The sequence below is a fragment of the Cetorhinus maximus genome, chromosome 20 (assembly GCF_964194155.1).
Source record: "Cetorhinus maximus chromosome 20, sCetMax3.hap1.1, whole genome shotgun sequence".
In the NCBI taxonomy this organism is placed as follows: Eukaryota; Metazoa; Chordata; class Chondrichthyes; order Lamniformes; family Cetorhinidae; genus Cetorhinus; species Cetorhinus maximus.
Genome location: NC_135898.1, coordinates 13783503 through 13804949, shown reverse-complemented (window position 1 = coordinate 13804949; position 21447 = coordinate 13783503). Strand labels below are relative to the sequence as shown.

The 21447-nt window shown below is 44.2% G+C and overlaps 1 protein-coding gene across 2 annotated transcripts in view; it reads left to right on the top strand.

Annotated features, from left to right (window-relative positions):
* Positions 1-9701: 9701 nt before the first annotated feature.
* LOC144694871 (inactive carboxypeptidase-like protein X2) overlaps positions 9702-21447 on the top strand; it is a 65480-nt gene continuing 53734 nt past the window's right edge. Inside the window, exons 1-3 of one of the 2 annotated variants that reach the window (XM_078565533.1) lie at positions 9702-10572; positions 12013-12387; positions 12454-12501. In XM_078565533.1, the coding sequence (XP_078421659.1) occupies positions 10329-10572; positions 12013-12387; positions 12454-12501 (667 nt within the window). In that variant the 5' untranslated portion in view covers positions 9702-10328. Of the gene's footprint in view, positions 10573-12012; positions 12502-21447 lie in introns of both variants that reach the window. The other variant, XM_078565532.1, reaches the window with a different exon arrangement.

Genomic DNA, 21447 nt, shown 5'->3' with positions numbered 1-21447 from the left:
TTTCCACCCACACAGTTGGAGGTGATCTCAGGCCCAATCATATCACAAATGGAGGACACAGTCTCCCTGAAGAGGCGGAACCTCCTTTCGCATTGCACCTCGGACATATTGAGGTAGCTGCATCGCTGCCTGTAAACCCTAGCAACAGGATAGTGGTGTCTTCTGCGGCCCCGGAAGGGTCCACACGGTCAAAATACTCCGGGGTCCTTAGAGACCAATGAGTCTTGAAATGAAGCCTGGAAATGCTAAGACTGACTCAAAACTGAGATGAAGCTGTCAAATTCAAATAAGCAACCAGCAGCAAACTATCTCTTGGACTCCTTACTGCTGACAATGGCAATGCTGCTGACCCTTTTTATCCCGCCCTTAGATGAGGATTTGCAAAGTGTGGGCTGCCCGCCTGTCCATTTAACCCATGCAATGAGCGCGAAATTGCGTGGGCAACATAAAATCTGGATCAATTGGGTTTTTAATGGCCTTAACTGGCCTTTTAATTGATGGCAGGCGTGGCTACAACACCCGCGTGCACCCACCAACCTGAAGATTGCGCGCCTGCGGGATGATGTCCAGACGCTCGCCCAATGTTTTCTCATGTGATTTTATGTCTGATCGAGTGGGGCATGCACTCACTTTCGGAGGTGTAAAATTCTGCCCTATGTATTGATTACCAAAAAGTGAATGCAGTAACAAAAGCTGATTCATATGTTATTCCACGACTGGAGGATTGTATTGGGAAAGTGGGACAGTCAACTTTTATCACAGAAATTGACTTGCTGCAAGGATATTGGCAAGTACCCTCATCGGAAAGGGTGAAAGTGATAGCGGCTTCTGTGATGCCAGATGGTCTATACCAATGCAAAGTAATGCCTTTTGGTATGATAAATGCTCCAGCAACATTTCAGAGACTAACAAACAAAGTGACCGAAGGACTGAGCAATTGTGCTTTTTATATTGATGACTTAATAGTATTCAGTCAAATGTGGTAGAAACATTGACAACATTTGAAGGAATTGTTTGATTGACTGCAGGAAGCCAGTTTGGTTGTGAATTTGGATAAAAGTGAATTTGCAAAAGCGCAAGTTATATATTTAGGCCACACTGTTGGACATGGTCAAGTGGCCCCACGAGATGCAAAAATAAAAGCTGTTGTGGGATTCCCAGTGCCTACAGCGAAATGGGAAGTTTTGAAATTTCTAGACATGAGTGGATTTTATCGGATGTTTGTGCCACACTTCAGCAGTGCAGTTGCTCTGCTGACTGAATTGTTAAAAGGAACAGAAAATTCCAATGTACACAGGAGTGATGGGATGCATTTGACAGCTTGAAAGCTGTACTCACAACTACACCTGTTCTATCAGCCCCTGTTTATACGAAGCAGTTTAAGTTGGTTATTGATGACAGTAATTTTGGTATTGGTGCTGTATGGCTACAAGAAGATGGACCAGGAACTGGGAAGCAAGTAGGATATTTCTCACAGAAGTTAAACGTACAGCATAAGATACTCAATGATGGAGAAAGAGACTTTAAGTTTGCTGTTAGCTTTGCAGAATTTTGAAGTGTATGTTACAAACAATTCTTCAGAGAGTTGTGTGAAGTTTCTGGACAAGTTTCAAAACAGAAACACAAGACTGTTTCAGTGGAATTTATTACTGCAACCATTCAATTTACGAATTATACATGAGGCTGGACAAGAAAATTTGATTGCAGATGCGTTGCCAAGAGTTTAAAATTCAAAAGAACCTGGATATTGGCAAATGGAGAATGGACTGGAATGAGCTCCATTTTCACAAAGGACCTGTGAAATATTTTCATGGTTAATGCATGTACACAAGAGTGTAATAGTTTTGTTTGCATAATTAAATGTAATAAAGAATAAGAAATGGGTTGAAAAATGAAACCATCTTTTTGGAATTATGATGGTTCATTTTTTTGCTAAGGAGGGAGATGTGAGAATGGATGTTTATTTTTAATATTTTGGGGAATATTATGTTATTCTGTAAAGAAGGCTGGGTGTCTGTGTGTGTGTGTATGATTTAATTAAGCTGGGCAAGAGGTTGACATGAGTCAAGCTGCCTGGATGTTCAGAAACATGAAAAGGTAAAAGGTGTTAAGTTTGAGGTATAAGTAAATAGGTTAGATCTAACATTTGCATTTTTAGATAAGTTGGGAGGATGTTGAATTTCAAAAGAGAGTCAGAGGTAAAAGGAAAAATGTTTATACCTTGCAGGAGTCCATAGGTAAATACTAGTGGGGATATTAAATTTTTATTGACCCAAAAGCAAAGACAAGATGGAACCATGAAAGACCTTATAATTGGAAGGGTTCGAGTTCCAAAGGGGTGTGAGAACAATGAGACTGAGATGAAAGGGAAAAAAGGTATATTAGAGATACTGTGGATAGCTGTTGAGGTAGAGAGAGCTAGAGATTACTATTGAGCTGGATAGCTGTCAAGCCATAAAGCTGGAAATGGTTGAGATAGCTGGAGATGTTTGAACTGTTGACAGGTCTTGTGCTGCAGCAAGCAGTTTGGTTCTGAAGTGAATTCCATAGCAAAGTGGAAGAGGGTACAGGCCATTTGGTATACCTTTATTAAAGCTACAGCAGTCTGCCTTGTGTGATATTACTGGATTCCATATTTAAATGGCTGCAGTTGTTGGAGGTCAGTCACCTCAGCTCCAGAACATCACTGCAGGAGTTCTTTATGGTAGTGTCCTCAGCCCAACCATCTTCAGCTGCTTCATCAATGACCTTCCTTCCAACGTAAGGTCACAAATGGGGATGTTTGCCGATGATTACATGATGTTCAACACCATTCGCGACTTCTCAGACACTGAAACGGTCCATGTCCAAATGCACAAGACCTGGACAATATCCAGGCTTGGGCTGACAAATGGCAAGTAACATTCACGCTGCACAGGACCATCTCCAACAAGAGAGAATCTAACCATCGCCCCTTGATGTTCAATGGCATTATCATCCCTGAATCCCCCATTATCAGCATTCTGGGGACGACATTGACCAGAAACTGAACTGGACTAGTCATATAAATACTGTGGCTACAAGAGCAGGTCAGAGACTAGGAATCCTGTGGGGAGCAACTCACCTCCTGTCTCTCCAAAGCCTGTCCACCATTTACAAGGCACAAGTCAGGAATGTGATGCAATACTCCCACTTACCTGGATTAATGCAGCTCCAACAACACTCAAGAAGCTTGTCACCATCCAGGACAAAGCAGCCCGCTTGATTGTCACCACATCCACAAATGTTCATTCCCTCAACCACTAACGCACAGTAGCAGCAGTATATACCATCTACAAGATGCACTGCAGTAATTCACCAAGGCTCCTTAGATTGCACCTTCCCAACCCATGACCATTACCATCTAGAAGGACAAGGGTAGCAGATGCATGGGAACACCACCACCTGCCAATTCCCCACTAAGCGACACATCCTCTTGACTTGAAAATATATCACCATTCCTTCACTGTCGCTGGGTCAAAATCCTGGAACTCCTTTCCTAACAGCGCTATGGGTATACCTACACCACATGGGCTGCAGCAGTTCAAGAAGGCAGCCCACCACCACCTTCACAAGGGCAACCAAGGATGGCAATAAATGCTGGCCCAGCCAGTGAAGCCCACATCCCATGAATGAATAAAAACATATATATACCTATACGGGAGTGTTGCCTGGAAAGCGTTTACTTGTGAGTTTGACCAAGTAGAGGGTTTTGGGGCAATCTTTTGTAAGACTAACCTTAATTGAGTAACTGTAATCTTGTGTGCTTAAGTTTTCTTTTTTTTGTTAATAAAGCATTAACTATTAATTTTTTAAAAAGCCAAAAGTGTTTCTGGACCTCTTGCTGCTGAGATTGGTATGTTTTCTTCTCATTATTAGAATAACAAAAAAAAGATTGTGGCCTGTAACCAAGTTTCCTTCTAGAATTTGGTTTGCACAGCAATTAACACCACTGTCGTCATAACACTTCACTGTTTGCTTTTTTCTTTTAATGAACCACAGCCCCAAAACATCCCAGCCATAATGCTGAAGGTCCATGACTTAGAACTAGCTGGGTTTCCAGCCAAGATTTTCCAGGACAACTACAACACTGGCATTTACCAGACAATGTGGAAAATTATCAAAAAATGCAGGACAAATCTAATCTGCTTAAGTCCCTGCTCTCAATCACCAGAATTATGATGGAAGGAGTCACCATCAGTGTTATAAATCGACACTTAGGCCCCAGAAACCTGCTCATTGATGCTCAGTTTGGGTTCCACTAGGACCATGGCTCCAGGTTTCATTACGGCCTTGATCCAAAAATTATCAGGAGAGTTGAATTCCAGAAGGGAAAGTGACTGCCCATCACAGCAGGGCAGCATTTGACCAAGTACGGAACCAAGGAATCCTAACAAAACTGAAGCCAGTGAGAATCAGAGAGTAAATTTTTCAGTGGGTGGAAACATTTCGAGCACAAAGAGGCCAATCATCTCGTTCTCATGATATTGTTACAGGAGGGTAGTGTCCTCAGTCCAACCATCTACAGGTGCTTCATCATGACCTTCCCTCCAATGTAAGATAATTAATGGGGATGTTCACTGATCATTTCACAATGTTCAATACCATTTATAGCTCCTCAGATACTTGAAGTGGTCTGTGCCTGCATACATCTGGATAACAACCATGCTTGGCTTGATAAGTAACAAGTAACATTCACACCACGAAAGGCAATGATCATCTCCAACAAGAGGTAATCCAAATATCTCCCCATAACATTCTCATTGCTAAACCCCCAGAACAACTTCCTAGGATTACCATTGACCAGAAACTCAACTGAACCAGCCACACAGTCTCAAGCCACTGTCTGCAAGGACCCAGAGCTGAAAGAAACTCATTTTGAATTCGACTGTCCAGAAGGTGCTTTGCTAGAGGTCTGTTTAAATCTGTGTTTTACTGTTGCCTTAACAGAGGTGTAACTGAGAGTCAGATTAATTAGGGGATTGTTTTAGAAGTTATTATCGTAATAATTTGTACACATATGTAAGTGCAATCTTGTAATTAATAAATGTTTAATTTAATTTTATAAAAACCTCTTGAGATTCGGTGGTCTTATTATAACTGAATTCAAAGCCTGCATCTCGAAACATACAAACTGCAAAAAATTGATTGTGACAGTTGTTCCAAATTTCCCCCTGGGATTTGAACAACTCAGCATTTACCATTGGCTGTGTCATATTAATTGGTTGACGGCACAAATAGAAATAAATGAATATGACTTGATAGCTATTACAGAGATGTGGTTGCAGGATGGCCAAGACTGGGAACTTAATATTAAAGGGCATTCAACGTTCTAGAAAAATAGGCAAAAAGGAAAAGGAGGTGGGGTAGCTTTGTTAATAAAGAAAGGTAGTGACTGGTGATATAGGTGCAATAGATTGTGATGAGGAATCAAGTTCAGTGGTAATAAGGAATAGCAAGGGCAAGAAGTCACAGGTGGGGATCGTCTATAGGCCTCTGAAGAGTTGCCTCACTGTAGGGCAAAGTATAAATCAGGAAATAATGGAGGCGTGTAAGAAGGGTGCTACAATTGTCATGGGTGATTTTAATCTGCATATTAACTGGACAAGTCAGATTTGCAGGGGTAACATGGAAGAAGAATTTATAGAGTGCATCAGGGTTTGTTTCTTAGAGCAATACATTGCAGAATCTACCCCGGAACAGGCTATTTTAGATCTAGCAATGTGTAATAAGGTGGGATTAATAAGAGGCATCGTAGTTAAGGGTCCTCTAGGGGGTAGCGATCACAACGTGGTAGAATTTCAAATTTAGTTTGAGAGCGAGCAACTCAGGTCTCAAGCCAGTGTCCTCAACTTAAATAAGGGCAATTACAGAGGTATGAAGAAAGAGTTGTCTAAAGCGGGCTGGGAAAATAGACTAAGGGGAAGGACAGGGGATGAGCAGTGGCAGACATTTAAGCAGATATTTCTTAACGCTCAGCAAAAATGTATCCCGGTTAAAAAGGACTTGATGAGAAGGATGAACCACCTGTGGTTAACAAAGGTGGTCTAGGAGAGTAGCCAATCAAAAACTAAGGCATAGAAAGTGGCGAAAACTAGTGGTAGGCCAGAGGATTGGGAATTTTTTAGGAACCAGAAGCAGATGACTAAAAAGCTAATAAAGAGGGAGAAAATTGATAACGAAAGTAAATTGGCAAGGAATATAAAAACAAACAGCAAGAGCTCCTATGGGTACATAAAAAGAGAGTGGCTAAAGTGAGCATGGGACCCTTGGAGGATGCGACTGAAGAATTGATAACAGGGAACAAGGAAATGGCGCATAATTTAAATCAATATTTTGCATCGGTCTTCACGATGGAGGACAATATAAACATCCTGAAGATATCAGATAAGCAAGGAGCTAATGGGAGGAAAGATCTTGTAACAGTCTCTATCACGGGGGACAAAGTATTTGACAAACTAATGGGACTAAAGGCAGACAAGTCACCAGGACCTAATGGCCTGCATCCAAGGGTTTTAAAGGAAGTGGCTGCAGAGATAGTGGAGGTATTGGTCGAAATATTCCAGAACTCACTGGATTCTGCGAGAGCCCCAGTGGATTGGAAAACTGCTAATGTGACGCCCCTGTTCAAGAAGGGTGGGAGACAAAAAGCAGGAAACTATAGGCCAGTCAGCCTAACATCTGTCATTGGGAAAATGCTAGAGTCCGTTATTAAGGAAGAAATAGACATTCAGAAAAGCATAACGCAATCAAACAGAGTCAACATGGTTTTGTGAGAGAGAAATCATGTTTGACAAATTTGTTAGAGTTCTTTGAGGATATAACAAGCAGAGTTGAGAAAGGGGAACTGGCAGATGTAGCGCTTTTGGATTTCCAGAAGGCATTCGATAAGGTACTACATAAAAGGTTATTGCACAAGATAGGAGCTTATGGTACTGGGGGTAATGTATTAGCATGGATTGAGGATTGGTTAATGCACAGGAGGCAGAGACTCAGGATTAATGGGTCTTTTTCTGGTTGGAAAGATGTAACTAGTGGAGTGTCATAAGGATTAGTCCTGGAGCCTCAATTATTTACTATCTATATTAATGACTTGGAGGAGGGGGCAGAGTGTAATGTATCCAGATTTGCTGACAAAACAAAAATAGGTGGAAGGGTATGTTGTGATGAGGAAATAAGGAATCTGTAAAGGGACATAGATAGGTTGAGTGAGTGGGCAAAAACTTGGCAGATGGAGTTTAATGTAGGAAAGTGTGAGGTCATGAACTTTGGTAGGAAGAATCAAAAGGCAGACTATTATTTACAAGGACAGAGACTTCAAAAAAGTGTAGCACAGGGGATCTGGGTGTCCGTACGCATGAAACACAAAAAGTTAGCATGCAGGTGCAGCAAGTAATTAAGAAGGCAAATGGAATTTTGGCCTGTATTGCTAGTGGATTGGAGTTTAAAAATAGAGAAGTCTTGTTACAACTGTACAGGGTGTTGGTGAGGCCGCATCTGGAATACTGTGTATAGTTTTGGTCCCTGTATTTAAGAAAGGATATACTGACATTGGGGGCATTTCAAAAGAGATTCATTAGGCTGATTCCTGGGATGAAGGGATTGACTTATCAAGAATGGCTAAACAGATTAGGCCTTTATTCATTAGAGTTTAGACGAATGAGGGGTGATCTTACTGAAACATACAAGCTCTGAGGGGGCTTGAGAGGGTAGACGTTGAGAAGATGTTTCCACTAGTGGGGGTATCTTGAACTAGGGGGCATAGTTACAGAGTAAGGGGACACTCATTTAAAACTGAGATGCGTAGGAATTTCTTCTCTCAGAGGTTGGTGAATGTCTGGAATTCTCTACCACAGACAGTTGTGGAGGCTAGATCACTGAAAGTACTTATAGAGGAGGTAGATAAATTTTTGAAATATTGGGGAGTTAAAGGCTATGAGGAGCTGGCACGAAAGAGGAGTTGAGGCCTGGGGCAAATCAGCCATGATCTTATTGAATGGTGGGGCAAGCTTGAGGGGCCAAATGGCCTACTCCTGTTCATATTTCTTATGTTCTTATGTTCAAATGCTGAGGCTACTAGAATATCTGAGAGTCTTGATATTCTGTGGCAAGTGGCTCACCTCTGATTCCCTAAAGCATACCCTCCACCTACAACTCAGGATTATGACGGAATACTCTCCAGTTGCCTAAATGGGGACAGCACACACAACACCCAGCAGCTCACCACCTTTCAGAATAAAACAGTTCACAAGTATAGCATTCAATCCATTGGCTTAAATGTCCACTTTCTCTACCACATGCATACCATAGCTGCAGTGTGTACTGTCCCCAAGATGCACTGCAGAAAGTCACCAAAGTTTCTTTGACAGCGCCTCCCAAACTACACTACAGTGAAGGACAAGAGTAATTGGTGAATGAGAAACACCACTGCCTCCAAGTTTTCCTCTAAGTCACACAACATCCTCGCTTAGGCATATATCACCATTCCTTCATTGTTACTGAATCAAAATCCTGGAACTCCCAAGCTTACAGTCTTGTCGGAGTGCCTTTACTACGTGAACCACAGCAGTTCAAGAAATAGGCCTCACCACCGCCTTTCCAAGACAACTAAGGATGACCAATAAAATGCTGGCCTGCCCATGATGTCCATATTTCAAGGATGAACAATAATATTAAAAATTGTAGTTTATAGCTGAATTTGCATGGTCTGCTAAGTAATTTATTTTTCCGCTTTATGAAGCTTAGAAGAATTCAATTAGCTAATTACAGTCAGTAGGGTTTCTGCTCAACACCTGGAAAACACAGCATCATCAGATATTGTGTGTATAACGTCACACTGATTTATCAGGAGTGAAGGTTTTCTTATACGAGTCATAATTCACAGTGGGAAGCCCTCGAAATGGAGCAATGGATTAATTCCTCCGATCCCTTTGTGAAGCTCCACATCTCAGCCATACATTCCTGAAGCTCCAGAGGAGAGATGAGGCTCTTTTTTATCATGGAAAAATGAAGGGTGGTAGAAGTTTGGACCTTTTGTCCACAAATGTCAATTAATGCTAGACCCATTGTTAAATTCAAAACTGAGATTGATATATTTTGTTAACCAAAAGATTAACAAAAGGATACAGGGGGAAAGGCAGGCATATGGGGTTAGGTTGGAGATCAGCTACGATCTCAGTGAATGGCAGGACAGGCTTAAAGGGCTAAATGGCCTACTTTTGTTAAAATGTTCCTAAAATCAGGGTGTGTGTAACTGGCAAACCACTGTTGCATTCTTCAAAGACACTGCGTTCGGAAATGCAATTAAGTTTGGAGAAACAAGAGGTGAACAATGTCTGGTGAGAAATGTCTTTAAAATGTCAAGAGAGAAGTGGCTTAAAAAGAGCTGAGAGCTTTGTTATTCCAACAAGTATGAAGTGCACCAGTTTCCAACCAAAGGAGAGTTTTCAACAGACAACACTTGGTGTTTAGAACACTGGTCGTTGCTCCTTTGTGTCTTGATGCAGAAATCACAGAAGGTTACATCATACCTTTAATGATTAATTCTCAACAATGTTTTCTGGTGCCTGGGATATCTTCAAGTGACTTACTTGCTGTTTTGCTAATTTAATTTGCTTCCTGATTTATGTTGGCTGTTGAATTGGGAGAATCTGTGCCAAGCATTTTTTTCGCTCTCTTTTTGCAATTCAGACTGTGTGTGTGTGTGTATTGACCGGGGGGTGGGGGGGGGGGGGGGCTTTAATTTCCTTCCTTGTTTATGACAAAAAAGTACAGCTGCCAAACCCATTCAGCCAGCAGAGGAGAGAGGCAGGCAGGCGAGGAGCGTGGAGGGGACATTTCGAAGCGGCCACAACTCAGCATCAAAGAGGGGAAGTCCAGTGATTACCCGGGAACTCTGGTCTGCAGACTCCATCCAATCTCAATGCAAAAACCTTCCTGCACTATTCAAGGGAGTTTTATTGCCGCCGATTAATCGTGTTCACCGGGGCCGAAAATTAACCCTTCAGTAACTTATGTATATAAAGGATATACAACGTGGCAAGGATTTGATAAAACTTGTGATTTTCTAACATATCGGGTTGTGTCTAAATTGTGGCTCAGTGTCCGTGTTGATCTGTCCCTGGTTTGGGAGTATTGGTGCCGGCTTCGCTTCTGCTCATGCTGCACTGAACTTTTGCTTGCTCTGGCTGGGCTTGCCTCGTTACCCGCTGTCTCGCTGCTGTACCGGTGGGATTCTCTGTACTGCTTGTCGCTTTGGATTGTCTTTAACTGTTTGTAGCTTTGTCAAGTCTTGTCTGCACCCAGCCGAGATGATAAGGTGCGGTGCCTGCTCTCTGACAGCCCTAACCCTCCTTCTGGCTCTCAACAATGCTGGTTTCACTCAGTCCCTGCTCACCCATCTTAGCCCTGACGACTCTCAAATCCAAGTCAGATCCACCCAAGGGAAAGAGAAGACAGCAGGCGCTATGCTGGCTCCTGATACCATCCCTCCTGAAGGAACAGAGGATGGAGCAGAACCCACAGGACCCTCAGCTTCCAAAGAAACGTCTCCTGGTAAGTGTCAATTTTCAGTCCAGTTAAGATGTGAAGAACATAAATTCTGCTGCAGATAATGACTAAACCTGACCTGGCCCAGGTACTTGGGATCCTGGGATATCCCATACAAAGACACATTCCAAGTATGAAGAAATAAAACTAATGTGTCCTGATAAAACGTTTCTTAAAAAAGGATTGAGAAAGTCATTTCCAAAAATATCAGATTACAACCTGAATGTGCATTCTAAGTGAAACAAGTATGACGCTATCTATATTGCAGAATCAGAAAGAAGCCACTGCACTGAGATAAGATGACTGCTCTACTGGCAAAATATTAAAGGCAATCCGGAAGACAGATATTTGAACTGTCTGTCTTCCAGATTGCCTTTAATACTTTGCCAGTAGAGCAGTCATCTTATCTCAGCGCAGTGGCTTCTTTCTGTTTCTGCAATACAGATAGCGTCATACTTGTTTCACTTAGAATGCACATTCAGGTTGTAATCTGATATTTTTGGAAATGACTTTCCCAATCCTTTTTTAAGAAACTTTTTACCAGGACTTCAGGTCTTTTCCATTGCCCTGGTGAGATATGCGGCTGGGATTTAGGAATAAAGTGTGTAGCATTAGAATTCAGTCATCTTGCCCTTAAACAACTGGGATGAGAACCTGTGTCTGAAATAGGATCTGATCAAGACAGAACCCTGGGTTCATTTAAGAAATATCTGTGCTGGAAGGAGGTGGAGTTGGTATCCTGGAAGGGTGAGGTGAAATGAGCTGAAGCATCACCTTCATCTAAATGTCTTGTGAACTATGATTTCTGAACAATGGGTATGAGAATTTAATATAAATGGGAGCAGATGAAATGCCATCACTCAACATGTCATAAAATATGTCGTGTGCCCAAAATTTGACACAATATGGTATCTACATATTGGTAAAAGTATCAACAAATATAAAACTGTTCTTGTTTGATGGGGATCAGCAGTGGGGAAGGAGATGGATCTCTGTATCCCTTTTTAACTTCTGGGAATTTATGTTAAAATTTATGTCTCAATTCTCCGTATGATTGTAAAACTCTTGTTTCCCCTCTGAGGTCCCTCAGCATTTCGGGATACATGGCATCAGACACAATAACTTTTGTGCTCCACCATTTTTCAGTGCTGCTCTCCAATCCAGTTATCTCCATTTTCTCCTCCTGTCCCTTTTCAGTCCCATAACCTGTGCCACAATCTTCTGAGAAAACCAAAGTGTTTATTTTGTGTCTCCATTATAATTTCATCCTCCATAAGATTTCTTTGTTCAACTTAACTGGTCCCTGTATTTTATTTAACTATTCTTTCACTATTCTTTGGTTTGGAAAATGACATTCCAATTTAGGTTATGTACCAATCTTTTTTATCTCTGCTCTTAGCTTTTTTTTTGTTTCCCTCAGTACTTCATATTCTTCTCTTTCAACAGTGAGATTCAGGAAATCCACAGGAAAGACAAAAGACCCAGAGGAAACCCTTCCACAAGCAAGAAAGAGACGTGGAGAATTGGATAATCTGCCTATAGTAACAGCTGACAAAATGGCAAAACCAACAGGAACACCCAAAAAGGCCAAGAAAGAGAAAAAGCCCAAAGGAAAGGCTCCAAAGCCCAAGAAAGAGAAAAAACCCAAAGAGAAGCCTCCAAAGCCCAAGAAAGAGAAAAAACCCAAAGATAAAAAGGCAAAACCGAAAAAAGAGAAAAAACCGAAAGAAAAGCAGCCAAAATCTAAGAAAGAAAAGAAACCCAAAACACCAGTTGAAAAACTTGAGGTACCCGAGGAGGAGGAAGAGAAGCCTCAGCAACCTTTGGAGGAAGAGGAAGAGAAGCCTCAGCAACCTTTCCAGGAAGAGGAGGAGAAGGCCCAGCAACCTTTCCAGGAAGAGGAGGAGAAGGCCCAGCCAGTGGAAGAATACAAGGGTATGTATAAAATAGTCTGTTCACAACAGATAAGGGTTCCACCTTGGGCATTTTCTTCAATAAGATTACAGCAAAGAGTGTTCCAACTCTACAATTTCTCCACTGCTTTAATGCAGCTATCCACACTTCTATGGCTCCAACTTATTGACACTGGACGATGGTTCATCAAACAGGGCTGATCTGTGGAATATAAATTGGAGGTTTCACTCTTGCCCAGTTACTTTGCTGACATCAACACTCACACAAATATATGCAGTTCCAAAAAATTCTAATTTGTTCAACTGAAAATAAACCAATTCCTTTTTTAAATTAGTCTTATAGTCCAGCTCTAAATTTCCACTTGATCGTCAGCTGCCATAATGTGGAGGAAGAATCTGCCAGTGAAAACTGGGAACTTTGGAGGCAGGCCAGATGATCACTTGTGGAGTCCTGTTCCACTTGTTTTAAAACATTTCTGTGGCCAATTAATGTCAAAAGACAAAATATGTACTTTGAAACCCTTTTTTCTTTATATTTCCCATGAAAAATAACCCAAACTACCCTGACAACAGAAAAACTTGGAAACTTTGAGGAGATAATTACAGAAGCACCCCACTATTCTTGGTTCTTTAATTTCATTAACATGGTGCAGTCATTAAAATTAATCATGTGAAACTAATACCATATTATGGTATTTATATAGTATCTTTTTTGATCTCAGGACATCCTAAATAGCCAGTGAAGCACTTTTGTAGTGCAGCCACTGTTGTAATCTGAAAAACATCACAGTCAATTTGCACACAGCACGGTCTCATAAACAATAATGTGATAATGGCCAAATAATCTGTCGAGTGAAGTTGATTGAGGACTAAATATTGGCCAGGATACTGAATTATGAAGTAATTTCACAGATAATTTATGAAATAATTTCAGTCCTGCATCCAATGAGAAGCAGCCAATCCAAAGTGGCTTCAGTGTAATTAAACAAGTTTACAGGACAGCCTTTTGAGACTGCTTGAAGAGCTTTAATGCAGCTGGTTTACAAAGTTCCTGTAATTTGATACCTGATCTGGCACAGCTTCAGCTTTCTGGAGTTTTCCTCTCTTTCATGAAGCAAATGATCCCCCCATCTTCATGTCTTGCACCACCAGGGATACTTTGAATTTGTAAGGAGGATGGAAAGTTTAAGGGAATTACTTTTTATTTAATTACAATATTTTCAAACCATCTTTGTTTAAAAAATATGATGTTTTAAGCAATCCCACCATTTTGGGACTTATCCTTGCTGCTTGGTCACTGTATTACATCACTGACATCTGGAGCAACTCCTTTAACTGCAATGGGATTCCTGACTTTGGCTCAATTTGAGATCGGACCTGCAGTTGTAGGGTCCCAGGGAAGCATGCAACAGGCTGGTACTCTGCACATTCCACACCTGCTTGTTAGATTCTCCCACGGTTGGGTAACTCTAGGTTGGTTCTTTGGCCAGTCAAAAAGTGTGAATCCTGTTGCAGTAAATGGAACTTCTCCCAAAACCTGCCCTTCAGTGTGGCCCAGAATACCTCAGCAGGAAGGAGATACCTGACTTGGAGAGGCAAAAGCAAAATTCTGCAGATGTTGGATATCTGGAATAAAAACAGAAAATGCTGGAAATACTCAGCAGGTCAGGCAGAATCTGTGGAGGGAGAAACAGAGTTAACGGGTGGAATTTTCTAGCTCCTTCTCAGTGGGAGCGAGGCTAGGAAATGTGGCGGGCCATTCAAACGGCCGTTCTCTTTGGCGGGACCGAAAAATCCTGCCGGCGGGACGGGCTGGAAAATTCCAGCCAACATTTCAGGTCAATGACCGTTCATCAGAACTGCTAGAAGTTAGATATGCAACAGGTTGGAGACGTTTTGTTCAAATAAAGCTTTTGAAATTTTTGGAGAGATTACTTTTACTTTTGTAAAAGAAATGGTTCCACAGGTATCAAGCGCTCTCTGGTAACTCCCCACTGTGGGCATTCATCGCATTCTTGATAATATGTCATAGGATATTCAACTACGTATGGCAACACGATTTCCACACACATGCACTTTCTAGCAGGAATCATCATATGATGATCAGGAGTTGGATCCCTCCTTTAACCAATGGCTCTGCATAACTGTAGCACCCCTACTGTTGCCTGGACATGAGATCCACCAAATGGGCTATATGGCTTGTATAGCTTATCTAATCACTGAGCCATCAGGGAAGCATTCAATTCCCTTACACTCAAGTTGTGTAGCAACGTAATGGTGGACAGTGGCAAACAGTGCCCTGACAGAATGGGATTCTTATTTGATCAGCTGCACTTATGAAGTCTGCATTTCAGCTATAATGTTGTCCATGATGAAAAATCAGAGACAGAGCCTTCGGCGGGTTGCTTTTGCATTTTTAGTGAAACTGTGTAATGGCACAGGTGGAGGTCAGGGAAAGGTAGCATGTCCCATCCACAGCTAGACATGTGCAGGTAGTAAAAGGAGAGAAAGGTAAATTAAATAACTTAGTGTTCTGTTCACCAGCTCAGTTGGATCACATCTTATCAGCCATCCCTATTTTTCACAGTGCATCATCTTTGATTGTCTATATATTGTTCCTTCCTGCAGATCTTTAATTGGCAAACTGTTTCTTCTGATGCTCTGAGTCTTGTTCCATTCTAGAATAATGTTTCAGGCTTTTCAACTCTGTGTGTTGACATTTTTTTGCCCTTTTCTGTTCTTCCCTCTCAAGGCCTCACAGCATGCCAAGGGTCAAGCTGCATCATTCTGCCTTCACTTACATCCTGCACTCTGATGAATTACAGCATTACACTGACATTCTTACAACTGAGCTTTGCTGCTCATGGCAACAGTAAGAATACAAAAATAATTGCAGTGCAGTGTACACATTGTGGTAGCAAGGTTTGATATGTTAGCTAGAAATCACCCCTTGTGTACAGCATTCCGATAAACGCACATAAGCTGAGAATCACTCTCAAAACTAATCTACTTCAGATTTCCAAAGATTTAATATTTCTCAACTGTATTCAGATACAGTTCTATATACCAAAGTTCATTGAATGCACGTACAATTCAAATTGAACTGTTTGTTTATATGAGATTAGAAACGTTGAAATGGGATCATGAGCATTTCAGGAGTCACAGATGGTGGGTTGCTCAGACTCTGAAAGAGCACTCACAACTGAAATGTGAGGTGTGGAACAGTCTTCAAACGTGGTAGAAATCACAGAAACATGTGCATGGATGAGAGAGAAGTGGGCTGGACACAGCACTGGAAATGAGGGAATATATCTCAGGATATCATGGGTTTTTTGATTAGCATCAGATGTTTTATAATTTTGTTCATAATAGTTCATGCAGGGAGCACAACTCCTCAAGATAGTTACAATTTCTGGTAAGCTTTGAAGTAAAAAGCACAAACTTTAGTTCAGGACTAATTACAGTATAGACTGCGCTACATATATAGGGCGGAATTTTTCAGATTTGCACTAATTGCGGTAATGGACGAGTAAAGCGACGTTTTACCCGCTGGCCGCAATGGTGGGTTTTCACGCCGTATCATCCCAAATCCGCCTCATTATTGATGCACTCCTGGGAAACACACCATTTCCACAGCAGGCGTGGTCTCATTCGCCTGCTGGCCATCAACCCTCCACCGCAACATGCCGGGCGCCGTGTGTAAAGTCAAGCCACAAGCACAGCGCTCATTGCTTCCAGCTCACCACTGCTGGCATGGAATCATGGCCAGCAAAGGAAAAAAGACCACACAGGCCAGGCATACTTCTCATTTGGCCTGGCAGGCATCTTGTTTACTCTTTCTCCATCTCTATCCATGCAGGACAAGCTGGCACACAACAAGAGAGAGAGGTTGCAGACTGGTGGCGGAATGCCCGAAATCAAGGTCCTCATGGACTTTGAAAACAGAGCCATCCAGCTGGCTGGCCACAATATGGACCGGTCCTGTGCTGACGGTGAGGTCAGCGCTGCTCTACCAAGTGAGGATCCAGCAGTGCAACATCCATCAGACAACCATGCCATGAGTGATGTGTTCTATTTCACAGGCCACTGCCATGCACTAAGCATCTCTCCTTGCTTTCGCAGGCACATCTGCCAAACAGCCAATAGATCCATGACCCTGGGCCTCCAACCAAGCCCCGAAGAAACTTCTAGAGAGGAATCTGGAGGCCCCCTCCCTGAAGTTTTGTCACAGCACTCACCCACACCCTCTACCAGTGCAGAGATGCACACCTCAGTGGGATCTAGCTTTAGAGTAGCCCCAGAATCTCAATCTGGTGAGCACATCGCACTGTCTGATCCACACCAGGCGGCGGCAGGGACTTCCCAGGTGTCTGGCACTCAGAGGACTGCTAGACGCCAGAACGTTGCTGAGTATGAGTCAGATGACAAACCTCTGGACTCAGTCATGTCACAGTTGCTGGAGCTGCAAAGGCAAGCTCGGGAATATCAGGAAGGAATGTCCACTGCACTCCTCAGATTGTAAGGCATGATGGAGGAGTCCATCTACTTTCAGGCTGAGGTGATAGTGCCAGCATGCCAATGCACCAAGGTCAATACTGGTAGGGTGCTGGCTGCCATGGAGACCTTGGTCTAGGACTTTGCTCCTGCACTGCTGCGCGGGCTCAACTCCATCACTGCTGCCATAGTTGGCCTCCAACAGTGTGTATGTGAGAGGGGTGCCAGGCAGCTCGATCTCACTCCAACTACCCCTGCTCCCCAAGGAGTCAACCTGGGGCCCCCGGGCACACATAGGGAGGAGGATCAACAGGTGCACACTCCGGACCCATCTATCCAGGTGACGCTGAGAGTGTCTGGCCCATCTAACTCCTCTCTTCCTGTGACCTCAGCAGCTGCAGCTCCACAGGCCAAGGAGGGTGCCACTGCCACACAGCATGACCCCGAAAGCAGGCTGGGACCCTCCAAGTCTCAGCCCTCCAGAGGACACCCACCAAAGTCATCACAGACAGGGTGTTGCAGCCAGCAGGCTGCCTCCACCTCCACTGTGGATGTCCGGGGAGCAACAAGACGTAGCGGCAGGGTTAGGAAAGTTAAGGAAAATTAGTTGCAAAGCCTGGGCATGGGTGTTAATCACTTGTACATTCTGTTCAATATTGTCAATAAACTCCCAAGAATGTCTTCCTGCCTATGGCTCCTTGTTCTGATGAGCAGTGTTCTTGTCACTCAGATGTTAAACCTTTCTGCACAAGACAAAGGCAGGTGTCTCAGTCCAGGGCCTCTTCCCTGCGCTCTGTGCAGCCTTCGGACCAAAGTGATGGCCCGGCCTCACACTTCCTGGGAACATTACTGATGCCTGCACCTTGGCAGTGCTTGTCACTGCTGCCAGAATGTAGTGGGCAGGCGCCACAGAGTTCTCTCATTCTCTCGATGTGCTCTCAGCGCCTTTAAGGAGGGCCTGGCCCCAATCTCTTCAGCATCTGTGACCACTGATGCTGTGCTCCAGCTCCTGAAGGGCTCAGGTGCTGAAGGTGGACAAAGCATCAGATGCTTCTAAAGTTTCATGGCTGCGTCTCTATACCCTGATCACAGAGCGCAAGTGAGCTGCCCTCGACAAGACAGGAGTCAGACATTCTCAGAGGCTATGTGAAGACTTATGGAGTGTCCTCACTGCATGTTGTCATCATCCTCCTGCAACCGAGCGACTATTAGGGCCTGCACTGCAAATGCATGACAGGAGCATTCTCACAGAGGGTATTCACGCTGCCATAAGCCAGACTGGAGTCAAACGTTTACAAATGCGATGTGAGGATCTATGGGGTCACCTCACTGCAAGTTGTCATCATCCTCCATGAATCTAGCAGCCATGAGGGCGTGCTGAGTGCACCTGCCTCGGTTAGCCAATGTGAGGGCCTCATCCCCATCGTCGTCGCCTCCGAGTACCTCCTCAGCCTCATCCCCATTGGCGTCCTCTTCATTGGAGGAGACATGCAGCTCCTCCATAATCAATGTTACTTAGGGAATTCGGGAATGTTCTTTTGGGTTTAAGGTTGAAAATACTTTTTTGTGTTTTACAAGTTTCTTGGAAGGAGCATGCACTATCTACTCCAGCCCTAATCCTGATGCTTCAGTGACGCTCTAGAGCAAGCATAGAGTAATGCATGTAGAAAGTTTGCCTGTACCATTAGACACAACTAATCCAACACCCTCTTGAATGAATCAGGAGGCGTGTGATGTGTTATTTGCGCAACTGGCATTGCAGGGCTCCACCAGACCTCATCTTCAGCATCTCGATGGTCTAGTCCACCAAGTTGCGAGCTGCAACATGAGCCTCATTTTACTGTCGCTCTGCTGCTGTCTGAGGCCAACGCATAGTTGCCATCAGCCAAGGCCTCTGCGCATCACCCTTGTGCCGGAGGAGCCACCCCTGCAGCTTCTGTGGACCCTGGACCCTGCACGCCAGTTGCACAGTCAGTGAGTGGAATCCCTTGCGGTTAATGTAGTCCACCGTGTGTAGTGACGGAGAACTGAGTGCCACATGGGTACAGTCAATCGCACCCTGCACCTATGGGAATCCCGAGATCCGGGAGAATCCAATGGCCCTTGCATCCTGGCTGTTACAGTCCAAGGCGAAATGCACAAAGTTGTGTGCCCTTGAGAAGATGGCATCTGTGACCTCGTGGATGCATTTGTGGATGGCGGCTTGAGATATCCCACAGAGGTCACCTGTGGAGCCCTGAAAGGAGCCACTGGCATAAAAATTGAGCACCACGGTCACTTTCACAGCCACTGGCAGTGGATGCCCTCCATGTCCCCTTGGTGCCAAGTCCTGCAGTAAGTGGCAAATGTGAGCGACCAGGTCTCTAAACATTTTCAGTCATCAGCAACACTGGTTCTCTGTCGTCTGCAGGAATGACAGGTGGCGTCCATAGACCCTGGGTGTCGCTAAGCACCGACCAGCCACGGCTCGCTGTTGCTCCTCCGGGTCACTGTGCGCGGGAGCCCCAGCTGCCCCTTCTTCCCGAGGTTGCTGCTCCTGCCTTTGCGCAGCCAGGAGCCTCAGTCACTCTCTCCTCCATCTTCTCTGGTCTCTGTAGGCCATTAGGCATACAGCTAGGTCACCAGGATCCATGCTCCTGATGTAGTCTTCCTGCAAAGGGAGAGTGGTTAGCATGAGTGTACTTAGTACCTTTCCTGGCCCTGTGTGATGGCCCCTTAATGCTTCCCAGAGAGTGCTGGCCACCCCCCAGATGGCCACAGATGAGTGTGCTGCATGGCTGCCCTGTCAGCCTGCAACAGGGGGAGACTGCTCGTAACCAGAATGCTGAGATTGCAAGGGGCTGTAAGTGCCTTCAGCAGTGACTGATACATGGCCAGCATTGGCAAGGAGAATGTATAACATGTGCAGCCCAACAGCTCCACAGTCCAGTAAAGCGGTCGTGGATTCACAGTCTGTACTGGGGGAGGGGGTGGGGCAGGGTAAGGTCTGGAGCACTTGGTGGCACTTTGGTGCCACCCCATTGCATGCATGGGCAGACAGCCTAGGAGCCTGACCCCTATGACTGTGGCTGCCCCTGAACTGTCTCAGTTGCAGAGGAATGGTCAATTTATACAGGTGTCCCTGCTACGTGGCCACTTCCCTCACCTACCCTGCCCCCACCTCAATTTCTTGTGCGTGGGGTCCAACACCAGGGCAGCAGTTGCCCCCACCCCCACCACCCTCCCGACAACAGTGGCCTCTGGTGGCTGGGCAGCAGTTGCCCCTGGACACCACATCCCCCCTGCCCCATGACAATAGTCACCTCCAAGGTTGGGCAGCAGTTGCCCCTGGACACCCCCCCTTTGATAACAGTTGCCTCAGTGGCAGGGCGGCACTTCACCCTGCACCCCATCCTCCCTCCCCCCGCCCCAGCACCCCTGAAGCCTGCAAAGCAACAGGCGACCCTGGCGAGCTTTGCAGAACGATGCTGTTCACTCACCTCCTGTTCCCCCAAAGTGAAGGCTTCCAAGTGCATGTCGCCTGTATGCTGCTGTGAAATATGTCAACAGGCTTTCCCGGTCCAAGAGCCTGGCAGGATGCCGTTTCATGATATAATTTTTAATGATGTATTACAATGAGCTCCCCAAAGACCATTGGCGGGAAACACGGCCCGCCATTGGTGGGCTGAGCGGACAATCCCGACCTGCCTTCCTGCCGTCGTGAAACCGATTAGGCCATATTGTCCGTGCACGCTACCTATCATGCCCGCTACCAGCGGGCACGGAAAATTCTGCCCATAGACAAATTTAGAAAGGAACACAGATTTATAAAGGAACAGAAATTGATAAAGGAACACAAAAGAGCACAATAGATGAAGGAGTAGAGATTTATAAAGGAACATAATTTTTGAAGGAGTACAGAGACAGCTTCCCTTTACATAAAGCTGCTTGTGCAGTATCGACTCATCTTTACTTGACTCTCTCCCTATACTAAAACACCTCACCTTTACTTAATACCGCGCCACGACAAAATGGTTCAGGTTAGAATCTCATCTTGCTGTACAAACTATGAATATGAACTCTACAATTCCATGATTAAAATCCTTGCAGCTCCAACCTCCATAAGATTGTTCCCTGTTGTTATCAGGCCAGAAAACTGAAGTCCTGACCTATTTTGTAATGAGTAATACTTTTGCTATATTTGATGTAAATGAGAAATACTGCACAATGAAAGTCCCTTTAAATTAATTTAGATCTTAATTCTTGTGCATCCCTGATTTTAATTGCATCACCATTGGCAACCCAGGTCCTGAGTTTTGGAAATCTCTCCCTAAAATCTCTGCTTCTTTCGCTCACTTTCCTCCTTTAAGACATTCTTTTATATCAACCTCTTTGACTAAACTTCTGTTATCTGCTATACTATCTCCTTATATGGCTCAGTGCCAAATTTTGTTCAATAACTCATGTGAAGTACCTTGGAACATTTCATTATGTT